General features: G+C 47.0%; 1 protein-coding gene across 8 annotated transcripts in view; it reads right to left on the bottom strand.

The window, feature by feature from the left end:
• Window positions 1–3,561: 3,561 nt before the first annotated feature.
• IRAG1 (inositol 1,4,5-triphosphate receptor associated 1) overlaps window positions 3,562–12,604 on the bottom strand; it is a 149,007-nt gene continuing 139,964 nt past the window's right edge. For all 8 annotated transcript variants that reach the window (XM_064492575.1, XM_010977142.3, XM_010977143.3 and 5 more), the window contains 2 exons: window positions 12,158–12,292; window positions 3,562–7,138 (listed from right to left, as the gene is read on the bottom strand). In XM_064492575.1, the coding sequence (XP_064348645.1) occupies window positions 6,895–7,138; window positions 12,158–12,292 (379 nt within the window). In that variant the 3' untranslated portion in view covers window positions 3,562–6,894. The remainder of the gene's footprint in view (window positions 7,139–12,157; window positions 12,293–12,604) is intronic.

The following is a 12,604-nucleotide window of genomic DNA, read 5'->3' as shown; positions in this document are numbered from 1 at the left end:
ATCTTAGAAGGGAAATTATTAGAGAAAGAGAGTCTGCCTGACTGGGCTGGTGATTAATAATGAGCTTTTGGAAGAGGAAACAATCTTATTTTTTTGGATATCCATATTGAGAGAAGTTAAGCCCCCACGGGAATGTTACCGAAAATGCTTGCTAGGAACTTGCTGCCTCTCTTGTTAGGTGTGAATATGCCTATCTCCTTCAAGATGAGTTTCTGAAGAGTTCTTTGCCAAGAGCTCAAAGCTAAAGTGGAGAGCTATGAACAAAATATTGCCAGATAATCTGTGTTCAGGATGTGGAAAAAGAACCAGCACCACTGTCCACTTGTAAAATGACAGCTCATGCAATAATCAGGGAGAACCAATAATTTTAGAAGTTGTAGAATTAGAAGGGAAATTTGAAATGTTAAATGAAAATGAAGAGAACAGCAAGTTTCAAAGGAGAGCAGGAAACATGGAATATCCAGGCCAGTTTTCCTGTTCCCTGGATATGAAACACAGGAGTGGAAGTGATAGTTAGTCTCACATACACAAGTAAAAATTTAAATAGAGTATAACATTGAAATGTGGCATGAAAGAAGGAAATGTGGTACAACCCACAGTCCTGGACTGAGGGTAATATCTAAATTTTAGTGTAAGTTTGAACACTAATTATCTGTGTGATCTTGAGCAAGTCACTTAACCTTCTCTGGGCCTCCGTTTTATCACCTGTCAAATAAGGGAGCTGAATTGTGTGAACGTAGAAGTACCATAGCAGGATAATTCTGGGGTACTCATATTACAGGGATTAGTTATTTTCTAAAATATGCAGAATGGCAAATGTATTAGTCAGTGTAGCCTAACTGCTACAACAAACAACCCCAAATCTCAATGCCTTAACAAAATTAAGGTTTATTTCTCTCATGTTACAATCCAATGGCTGACAGTGGTGGTGGTGGGGGGGGGGTGGATTGTGTGTGTAGGAGTGGGGGATTTTGCCACACACAGTTATTCAGAGACTGTAGTGCTACCATCACCTAGTTCCTCAAACCACCCTCCCCTGCACTCAACCAGCAACTAAAGGAGGGGAGTGCGGAGGATTGTGCTGGATGGAAACTGCTTCCAGGGCCAAGCCTGTGAAGTGGCTATATCACTTCAAGCATATCTCATTGGCCAGAATGTTGTCACTTGCTCCTGTCTAACTGCAAAGGAGTCTGGGAAATGTAATCCAGGTGTGTGCCCACAAGCCAGGGGAAAAACGATTTGGTGAACACACAGCAGTCCCTGCCACAGTTTACCCTCAGCTCACCCAGTGTAGGGTTCGCTGTTCCCACCCACAGAATACAGTCACTCTCTTCTCAAGGGAGACAACTCAAGGTCCAATCTAGCTCAAAATCCATGATCTCTAACTATGCTCAGTCTTCTCCAAATGGTCCAGCTGTGGCACTCTGTGGTCTGGTCATCTATGAACTAAAAAAGTTATATGCTGCCCCCTAAATGTAATGGTGCAGCAGGATCTGAGTAACCTCAGTAAAAACTCCCACGTGTAAAGGAGAGGGGTGGGAGACACAGCAGTCACCCAGTCACAGCAGTTCTGGAATGCCGGTGGAGAGACATTATAAAGACCGCTCTATCAGTTTTCTATTGCTGTGTAACAAATCACCACAGACCCAGTGACTTAAACCAGCACCCACTTATGATCTCACAGTTCTGTGGGTCAGAAGTCTGGGTGGGCTCAGCTAGGTCCTCTGCTCTGGGTCTCACAAGACTGAAATCAAGGTCCCGGGTGGGCTGGGTACTCACCTGGAAGCTCTGGGGAATCCATGTCCATGCTTATTCAGGTGGGTGGCAGAATTCATTTCCTTGAGGTTTTAGGAATGAGGTCCCCATTTCCTTGCTGGCTGTCAGCTGGGGTCCACTCTCTGCTCCTATAAGGATGTCTGCATTTCTCCTCATGTGGCTCACTCCATTTCCAAAGTAGCAGTGACCTTTGGAGTCCTTCAAACACCTCTCAGCTCTCTGAATTCTACGTCCTCCATTAGCCAGGGAAAGCTCTCTGCTTTTAAGAGCTCACGCGGTTGCACTGGGCCCACCCAGATGGTCTCCCTATTTGAGATCAGCTGTACCATGTAACATAACAGGAGTGATATCTCATGTTCAAAAATCCCAGGGATTGGGGGAGGCATCTTGAGGGGAGGCATTTCAGAAATTCTGCAGACCACAGTCACCTACCTTCAATTAGGTCCAGATTCTGCTTTCTAGGAGAAACTCCTCTGTCCCACGTCCACTGTTCTCTGTGGCCCTTCACTGGATATAGTCTTCCTTGGCCACATGTGTAGTGGCCACCACGGAGGATGGCCTCATCGGGGTAACACAGCCTGTACAATGTGCTTTCTGCTGATGTAAGCTTAGAATCCCCAAGGCTGTTTTCTAACTTAACATTCAAAGGAGTTTTTAGTCCTGGCTTGTATTTCTTTGTAAATACAATTCCCTCACAACTTAGGTCTCTGATCTACTAGCTTCCATTTGATTCCATGTGCCAATAATCTTAACCCCAAATCCTTTCCCAGTCGCAAGTCTCAAGATATGTTTCTCTTTTTGTTTTCTCAGCCCTATGGCCTCCCTTCTAATTTAATGGAGGCTACCCTGAGTTCATTAGAAACACACAGATGGCAGGGCTGTATCCCTAATCAGGCCTTTACCATAGGGATGAGCTGATCTGGGTTCAACTGAAAAAATGCTTTTGGTTCTTTTTCACTCAAAGCTCTTTTTCAGTCTCTTTGAGACTTAGAAGCAGTCAGGTTTTCTAACTCTTCAATCTAAGCATTCTAGATGCTTTTTTCTTTCTGTTTACAAATAGCCAGTTCTTTCCTGAGTACTTCTTTTTCTTGCAATACCTTGCCAAAGGCAGCCAATATAAGTTCACATACTCCAACACTCTGATGCTTTCCAGCCACTCCTCCTAGAGCTATAGGCTGCCCATGGACTGCCTTTCAAGTTATCATGGGTTAGACTTTACCAAATATTTTTGTTTTCTTCACAGCATGGGTCACCATATTTCCAGCCCCTGATACCAGGTTTCTTGTCATTTGACTGCTAAGTCAGTGTCTTGTATTTTGAAATTTTGTTATGTCATTTCTAGTTCAAGTGTCTGAATTAATCAGGGTATGCTGTTATGACAAACATTTCTGAATTTCACTAAATATTCCTGAATACATTAAAATTTAATTTCTTGCTCATATCACAGATGAATTCTGTGAGCGCCCGTTCAAAGGCTCAGCCTCCACCCAGTGGTCCTGCCATCTTCTTGGGTCTCAGGTCTTCAGATCCCCTCTGAATTTGGTAGGCAGAGAGGAGAATAAAGAAGTTGTGAAGTACTGGGCAGAAAAGTCTGTTTAGCAAACCAGATCTAGAAAGTCCACATTTCCCTGCACCTTGCTGCAAGAAAAGACTGAAAAATACAGTTTAGCTGTAGAAATCAGGTTGGTGAAAACTCAGCAGTCTCCATCAAAGTAAAGTGTATTAATTAAAAAAAAAAAATAGGCCAGGATGATACAAGAAACTAGGATCAGGAACAGAGAAGAGAAGGAGAGGAAATGACTGACCCCCTGGGAGAGAGCCTGCAGTGCAGTGACCCAAGGGCTGGGGACGTCGGGGAGGCACTATTATCCGGAGGTAGATTCTCACTCAGAGTTGGGGCAAGGTTGGGGCTCAGCTCCACAAAATGAGGAGGCATTTGGCTGCTGCCAAAGATTTGGAAATGTGCTTTTATTTTCAAACTCAGGTATGTGACACTCTATATTTCAATGCTAGCACACCTGTGTGAAGTTTAACAACATTAGGAACTGACAGCCAGTGATACACAAGTCCAGCATCTCTCTCTTCACTTACTCAGCCAGGCTGTACATGGGGAGTGACACAGGTGGGCTTTGTGGCAGCCGGAAAGTGAAGGTCCTTTTAGGAGGTGACATCAAGAATGACATCAACAACACAGAGTCCTAGGGTCCTAAGCAGAGACGTTAGACTTCAGAGGCATTTTGAAGGGAACTTTTATTTCTGATCAATACCACTATTGGAAGTACAGGGCCTGTTCCTCTCCATTTCACTGCTGCTTCGGCAACAGTTCCAACTGCTTCAGGTCCATCTTTGCTTTTCAGAAAAGAGATACCGATGAGCCCTTTTTCAGAAATGCCCTTGAAAATGTGGTTACTCTTTTGCTCCCTCTTGTCCTCAACCTCCCTTACTCACAGAGCAGTTTGGCTGAATGGAAGCAGTCATGCAGGCCTTTCTGTGGAGCAGCTGGAGGTTCAAGAGCTCACTGCAGCTCCTCTCTTGGCCTTTGTCTCAACTGGAAACAAAGGTGGGAAGCTTGTGGCCAGCTGGACAATGGGCCAGCTCAGTCTGGTCTTTCTGCAAGGGAGGCTGAGATTGGACACTCCCAGCCTAGAATCTTGCCCTACAGCCATCTTCTCTGGAGCTCCATTTGCATCCTCTCTTTGGCTCTGAGGGCCTAAAGCTCCTTCAGTGTGTCTGGTCCCCCTGGAAGAGGCAGGGCAAACCATCCCCCCATGCTGCCAAAGTCTGTCTGCCTTGATCTGCACCTCTTTACCTTAATAGCACATCCTTGGTCAACCCTGGCGTGGGGTCCTCTCACAGCGGTTTTCCATCCCCTGGAAAGGATATCCCTCCTTACAACAACATGTTGTCTTACAGTGGAGCCTGGTCTAGGTGGGCCTTTCTGAAAGGAGTGGTTACATCAAACCCAGCCCTTGAGCTTGGAAGTGGTGTTGCTGGTTGGGTCACAAAGCAGACTGAAAAATATCAGAATAAGTTGAGGCTCATAAAGATGTTATTTTTCTTGTTGAGATGGTGGTGGTAATGGTGCTGGGAAACATGCAAAATGTCAGCTGTTCCCAACCTGCTCTCCACCACCTTGAATGCTCACTTGTTCTTTTGACCAACATTTAATGACACCCTCCCAAGCAGCAGCCACCATGCTGGGCACTTACCCAGAGAATGGGTAAGACATGGTTCTTGTCTTTGAGGAAGAATGCTAGGGAAGACAGACACATAAATAAGTTAATATGATACACTCTGGTAATGGTCACTAGTAGTAGTAATGAAGATGTTTAAAAAGTGCCAGAAAGCACAGAGAAGGGTGTGACCTATTATGAGGGGCATGGTGGGGAGCTGGAAGGAGGCCATCAAAGCTCTATGAAGGGGATGATGTTTGTACTTGGTCCGGAAGAGTAACCAGAAGAAGGGGGTGCAGCAGAAGAAAAACTACTGAGCAAAAACAATTTAGTTTGGGAACCAGAAATGGCTTGGAGTGGCTGAAGGGCCACTTGGGGGAATGGGGCTGAAATGGAAGACGTCCAGCTAGGAGACCTTTGGACAAGGCAGTTTAGTTCGGGTTGAGTACACCAGAAATTAACTCACCATTGTAAACCAATTATACTTCAATTTAAAAAAAAATAGTGGAGGGGTTGAGAGCACAGCCCCTGGGCCAGCATGCCTGCTTTTGACTCCTAGCCCCATGATTTACTAACTGGGTGTCCTTGGCAAATTACTTGTGATTTTGTGCTTCAGTTTCCTTATCTGAAAATGGGAAGAGTCATAGTTTTTTCTTTTTCTTGAGGACTCAGTGGATGAACACCTACATAATACCTAGAACAGCACTTGGCTCAAATAAATTCTATGAGTGTCAGCAACAGAGATGAACGTCCACCGCAAAACAGAAACAAAAGCAAAGCCATCTCTATGAAACCCGCACAGAAGCCACACCCCTGGAAATGACGAGGCATGAAGGAAGGCAGTGACTGTAAAGGTGGAGCGAGAAGTCAGACTGGAGGTGGGACGTGCTCTCAGTTTTCTGCTGAACAAGGAGAGTGCTCTGACACATACACTTGGGTTGGGAATTCCACTGGAACTGGAGTGCTGAGCTGGAGCTGCACACCTGCATCTGGGCACAGCGCAGCTGAAAGCACACCCTGTCTCCTCCTTCCCCTGAAGGGCGGGTTAACTGCTCTCAACTGGGGAGAGAGCAAAGAGGGGACAGACCATGCTGTACAGCAGCTTAGAATCACCACTTGAAATGGAGACCAGCAAGTTTGCTATGGAAGTCAGGAGTATTCAGTGTTTTTCAAACATCTTAAGTCCACGTGGAGAGCTCGTGAACAGGTGCCTGGTGTTTGCACCACACCTAGTGAAAATCTGGGGTTTGGCTTTATCCCCAACGCACACCCAGAACACACGTTTGGAGGGTAGTTGGCTTCATGCACGTGCATGCTGTGTGTGTGTGTGTGTGTGTGTGTGTGTGTGTGTGTGTGTGTGTGTACAGAGGCATATGTCAATTTACATCTTCCCATTTCATTTCGAGCACTGAGCTAAAGTCAGCCTAATGATTTTTTTGAGAAACTTTTCCGACTTCTGTAAAGAGAAACTCCGATTCCAAAGGGGATGAGGGGAGGCTGAAGGAGAGTCAGTAAGAATGAGATGGGAAATGGGAAGATATTCATGTTGTGACTCCAAATTCCAGGTCTGATCCTCGGGGTCAGAGTGAGCCTTTAGGCACAATTCTTCCTGATTTCTGACCGCAGAGAAGAAAAAGGGGGAGAGTGAGCTTCGCACTGTCCACTGTAGGGAAGGTGTTTTGTTTCTCCCCAGCCATCTGAGCAACCTTCCCTTCCATTGGAGTTCCCCGGTGAAGGCCACTTCTTTGTCCACGGATGCTTTCCCAGAGCAGTTCTGTTGATCTTCTAAGAACACTGCTTACTGTGTATGAATAGCGCCCACAGGGGTGCCGAGTCTGAAAGAGCCCCCGCTCTTCCCTGACAGCAGCGGTGGGCCTGACACATCATGCTTGGGGAAAGGGCAGTAGGCTGTGTGGAGCAGGGCACCAGCCGGGTGTTGGGTTTCCTACTGCTCTGTAGGCTGCTCATGCTGGAGTCCCGAGCTCCACCAGGAGTCCCTTTGGGCGGCTGAGCAAGAGGATTTCCCCAGGGGCCCGTCAGCCTGCTCCACACAAGAGTTATAGGAACTGTAGAGCCCCAGCACGACAGTCAAGACCAGCATGGCGGCGGCCATCATCCAGATGACTTGCCAGTGCTGACACAGTTTGGGATACATGACTTGTAAGAAATGAACCAATTCTTCAAGTTTGCTGTCAAATGAAAAAGAAAAAAAAAAAAAGGGTGGAGGGTTTAGTTTACTGGGCACATATATGATGCCCAGACCCACACTTCCATCTGGGTACCTTACATGCTGTCCTGACCTGTGGTTCAAACTCAGCTGTGCAGCGAGTGGCTTGACAGCAATTTATTCAAAATACCCTAGGACTACTTAATAAGAAGTTCCAAAAGAATGGTCTAACAATCTATAGTTTACAAATTTTCCCCAGGTGATTCTGATGCCAGAAGCCCATAGCCTTTATATTGAGAGCCACTGGTCTAGAACACTCTATTTGTGTGATCATTCATCCATTCACAGAGGCCCTCATCTACTCATGAGACAGTCATTAATATCTAAACTCTCCCAAGCCCCAAGATACCAGGCCGGCTGACCCCCTGCTCCCAGGCATCCAGACAGCACCAGCATCTTTCCTGCGCTTAGCACTAGTAGTGATCAGTCCCCGGTGCTAACCTGCCCCCGCCTCCATGCTCAGATGCGTAATCTGTTGTCCTCAGTTCCACACGTGACTGCGTCCAGAGTGGAAGGACTGTGACAAACTCCTAGAAGACTCTTGGTGTCGAGTAATAAATGACAAGAAACCGGATCAACCTCAACAGCTCACTGCAAACTATTCCAGGGGCATTCAGAGGACTAGGAGCCTCCAGCAAACTCTGGGTGACTTATTCAACACGTTTTCTCAGCCCTATCAACCTCATTCCCTAATTCCCCCTCATCCTCTTTCTCTGCTCTCTCCACACTCTTCTCTCTCTCCCCTCAACTCCCTCTTTTCTCTCCTCCCCCTCTTCCTCTCTTCCCAACCGCCTCTCAACTCTCCCCCTCTTCTGTGTGTGTCTAGTGAGAAGACATGTCAGATGCCCCACTTTGAAGAGCCATTCATAGAGCTCTCCGGAGAAGCTCTGGGTCCGTTCCTTAAGTTAGAATCTCTTCCTGTTTCTAGTCCCAGATCTATTTATTAAAAATAATGTAAAAATGAGAATACTGAGAATCGCCAAATGGAGATGAGAAAAGCGACAGGAGGGCTTTCTGAAGATGCTGAGGCTCACACAGACACTGAAAGATACAGGCCAGCTGCTGAGAAGTAGCTCTGATTCAGAGCTAGATGCCTTAGATAGGTAGACAGACTCAACAATCTCCATAGAAAGGGATCACACGCTCAGGATGCCTGCCTTGGATACCACGGCACTGGCTGGTTTCTTTTCCACGTGGGAACGCTCTGAGGATTGTTTCAGGAACAACTAAGTAAAGCAAAACAGCGAGCCCACGAGATGAGATGCAGATCACTGGCTGTTTTCACAACTGTTGGGGAGGGAGAATTTGGAGATGGAAGCTTATTTTCTTTCAGCCCTATTTAGATTCTATTTAGGTACAACTGTCTTTCTTTGGGGCTGTATTTCTGTGCTTCAAAACAAGCTGCCAGGAATGGGGAAGTAGGGCTGCCAAGGAGGAGGGCAAGATCTGCTTCATGACCCTTAGCTGGTCACCCATTTCTAGCCTATAAGGGAGGTTAGGAATGGTATTAGATGAGAAACAGAATTACTTTGGAAATCAGTTTTTGGTGGTTCTGAATTCTACCTACTCCTCCATTGAGAGGGATGAGGTTACCCCCCCCCACCACCACACACACCTGGGGCTAGAAAGGGGCTTTAGGGATGCTGCTGGGGGAGCTCAATGTGTCGCAGTCTGGGGGCACAGTGGACTGGTGCATGACTCTCACCAGAGAGACCTGGAGAGTGAGAATCTTGCTGAACTGTTTGGTGGCATCAGAGCAGGGGGTCATGGTAGGGAAAAACCATCTTCCCACCACTAGTGGGTCAAAGGCACATATTTCACCTTAACTGGATGTAGTCAGGACAGGGAGAGCTGGCGTGGGGTGTCACAGACCCTGCCTGGAAATGCTGCCTAGGGCTGAGCAAGATATACTTCCAGCTGCCCAAGGATTGAGAGAGGGACTTAAAGTAGCCAGCCAGGAGAGGTGCATTCGACCTCATAAAGGGACCTGCAGTTGAGAGAGCCTCAGCAATGATGTGAACCTGTGTGTGTGTGTGTGTGTGTGTGTGTGTGTGTGTGTGTGTGTGTGTGTGTGTGTGTGTGTGTGTGTGTGTGTGTGTGTGTATACACTGGAGAGGGGGATGGGGGTGGGTTTCTCTGAAGGTCCCATAAAGCACGGCACTCAACAAAATCAAAGTCAGCCTTAAATCCTTGCCAAGTCCTGGAGCCCGCTCACAATAAGACCAGCCAAGTAATATCTTTCCTATCCTTAATCTCCATTCCCTTTTCCCACGTTAACCCTGGAGGGTTCAGGCACTGCCTTAGCCAAGCTGGGGTGGAAGGTGGGAGTGTAAGTGCAGAGGAGAGCAAGAAACCTGCTCTGTCCTCGCTGCAGGCTTCCTTCCTGAAGCACAGTGGAGCTGGGGGGAGGGGGTGAGAAGGGGGAGATGGGGGGGCAGAGAGAAGGTTGAACTTTTTAACTTCAGGCTTTTGACTATTTCAGGGAACTGGCCATCTTAATTACTGAAATGAGGTTATTCTTGGGACTGAAACTTGACCAGAGGACTTTTATTTTCTGAGAGTTATTGGAAAAGTAAAGGAATTTGCCTAATATCATCTTAACCCCAAAGAGCAGGTTTGAACTGATAGTGGGAAAAAAGACAAAAGTGTTCCGTTGGACCTGATGAGTTCACTTGTTCAATGTATTACATGAATGCCAGAGGACTGTGTTCTCTGCTTGAATATGGTTAAGATACTGGGTTGATTCACCCAAAATTCATTTAAGCTGATCCTCCAGAAAGTAATGGTTACAACAGGTTACATTACTATGTCTTATTACTATGTCTTATTATCACAGAGGTGAGATTCAGACAAGACTCTAGTGTTTGATGTGGAACCTCTTAAATAAGGGGTCAGCTGCTGGGGTCAGTCCAGTAGTTTTAAAATGCACAAGGGGGACATGGGGCTTTTAATAACTTCAGACTTTGCTTGTTGACTTTAGACGATGCCAAAATTTCATGGTGGGGGAATCACATTTGAGTGCAGGTGCCTGTAGACAACTGTGCATGTAAGGGACTTAGGAATGAATGGATTGCCTGATATCAAAGACAACAGCTCTCGGGGCTAGACTGGCTTGGGTGACAGGTGAGGAAGGGACCCGATAACTGTGAGTGGGCAGCGTACATGAGAGTAGCGTCAGTTATTATGGAGACGGCACCACACTGCTGGGCCTGAACAGGTGAAGTTACGCCATGTGCAGAAGGCCAGGGGGCCTCCTGGGGGCTGTGCTGATGCCTGGCCTCCGTCACCAGAGGTACAGGCATGTTCTCAAGACCAAAAAGTGAATCCAAGAGGGGCAGAGGTTGGGAGAGAGAACGAGGCCTCTCAGGATCAGCAGGAGTAAAAGGACACTCTTGGATGACAGATGCGACGGGCAGCCGTTGCCATGTGCTACTGACCGGGAGCTGGGCAGAGGGAGAGCCAGGCACAGCCCTACTTCCCCTGGGGCTGCATGAAATGGGAGCCTGAGATCAAATTAGCTAGGTAAGGATCCAGCTGTGTACTTTGTAAACCAGACTGTTTATATTCCACGTCCTCTTTCTGTTTAGTTCTCTTTTGTTCTTAGTGTTTGGAAGGGTTAGGAATCCCAGCCTGTCCTTCTATTTTGAAGGGAGCCAAAGGAAGGCTTGTTGTCCAGGCCTCGGCTTGACTGCATTAGAAGGGAGGAGGCAGTGTGGTGGCCTGCAAAACAGGAGCAGAGGACCCCCAGGAGGGAGAGAAGACCCCAGCAGACAGGACCCAGCTGCCTGGAGTCTTGCTTTCTATGTGAAAACTGGGCTTCTCTTCTTAGGGGAGGTGGTGCATCCTAGCACAGGTTTGTTTCCAACAGGGAAGCACTTTCTCTTGCCTTGAACATAGGTTGACTCGTGCAGACTGAGACCTCTCGCTCTGGTTGAATCTCCCACCAACTGGGCTCTGCTGGTCGTTCTTATGTGCGTTGAAGCATATCCATCTCACTTCAAATCTGTATTCTATTACCTTATTCACTGTGTGCGTGTGATTTCCAGAGTCTGCCAGCACTGAGGCACAGACACATACCCTGTCCCAAGGTTAGCGGCTGATTAGATTAACTGATCTTTTTTTTTTTTTTTTTTTTTTGGCTGGAGTCACCCTGGACCCCAAGACATCCTGGAAGTTTAAAAATAATAATTTTGGTGAAGTGTCCCAAATTTGCTGTAACCATATTTAAAAAAATCAAAATTCAAGGCTTCTGGTTTGAACATACTAACAGAGACAATAAGGCTAAATGTATGAAATCTGGGCTCTCTGTTAAAATCCAGGATGCTGATGTGTCACTATATTCACAGGTACAGGTAGGGCAAGATATAATGTGTGTGTAATGCAATATCTAATTTCTGCATGTCATATATATATATTTTTTTTTTTTCATGATTTAGTGGAAAATGCACTTGAAATATAAAGTATACTAAAAAATAAAAATCCAAATATTTCCCATCAAAGTGAAAACATTTGGTTTGTTTGGTCACCATGGAAGGAACCTGCTGGAGACTCACCTTTGCCATGAAGTTGAAATTGTCCCCTACCTCCCTGTGTTCTCTCTGTCCCTGCTCCCCTCTTGGGCTTTAGGTTAGCTCCCTCTTTCATGGGGATGGATGGGGAATGAGCTACCTGTGGCTGGGCTTGTTGGGGGGAACCCCATTCAGGGGCCCCTGCATTTTCTCAGCTCCTGAGAACTCCTGGTTGCTGCCAGCCCCACCCTTGGCCACCCCTGACCCCTCAGCTCTTGCAAACATCCCCTTGTTAACTATGTTGGCTCTTCGAAATTTCCTCTGCCTCCTCCTCCAACATGAGTGCCCTCCTGGTTTCTGCTGGCTGCTCACTTGGGCCCCCCGGATCCATCATTGCCCTGGACTGGCACCTCTAGGGATGTTGTGCAGTGAAATGAACTGGGACCCATTTCAGCAATGGTAAGCACTCCAACCTGCTTCTCTGCTCCTTTTCCTCTTCCTCAGCTTCTTCTGCCTCTTCAGGTTCCTCAGGATTCTCACTCTTCTGTTCTTCCTCCTCCTCCTTCAGGTCTTGAAGCTCCTTGGTCTTCTTTAGACCTTCCTGGTATCTGGAAGGCAACAATGAACGACTGAGTCTGGAAAGGCCAGGCGTGGAGCATCCTTTCCTGAGTCATTGGAGGAGGGCGCTGAGCACCCCCGATGATGACACACGCATTTCCCGTGGTCCCACACAAAAGGAAAAAGCTGAAAGGCCCTACTGCATCCCAGGGTGGCTCATGTCAGGACAATTTCCCCTCACCTTCAGCCATTCTTCCTGTTTATGTGAAAGTGTGACAAAACAGGGAAAAAATGTGGGTGCAGAGCATCCCGGCTGGGTTCTTCCACAAACCGTTTGGTAGGGCTGAGGTCTGCATATGCTC

Source organism: Camelus dromedarius, chromosome 12 (assembly GCF_036321535.1).
Source record: "Camelus dromedarius isolate mCamDro1 chromosome 12, mCamDro1.pat, whole genome shotgun sequence".
Lineage (NCBI taxonomy): Eukaryota > Metazoa > Chordata > Mammalia > Artiodactyla > Camelidae > Camelus > Camelus dromedarius.
This window is presented reverse-complemented; position numbering and strand designations above follow the sequence as displayed.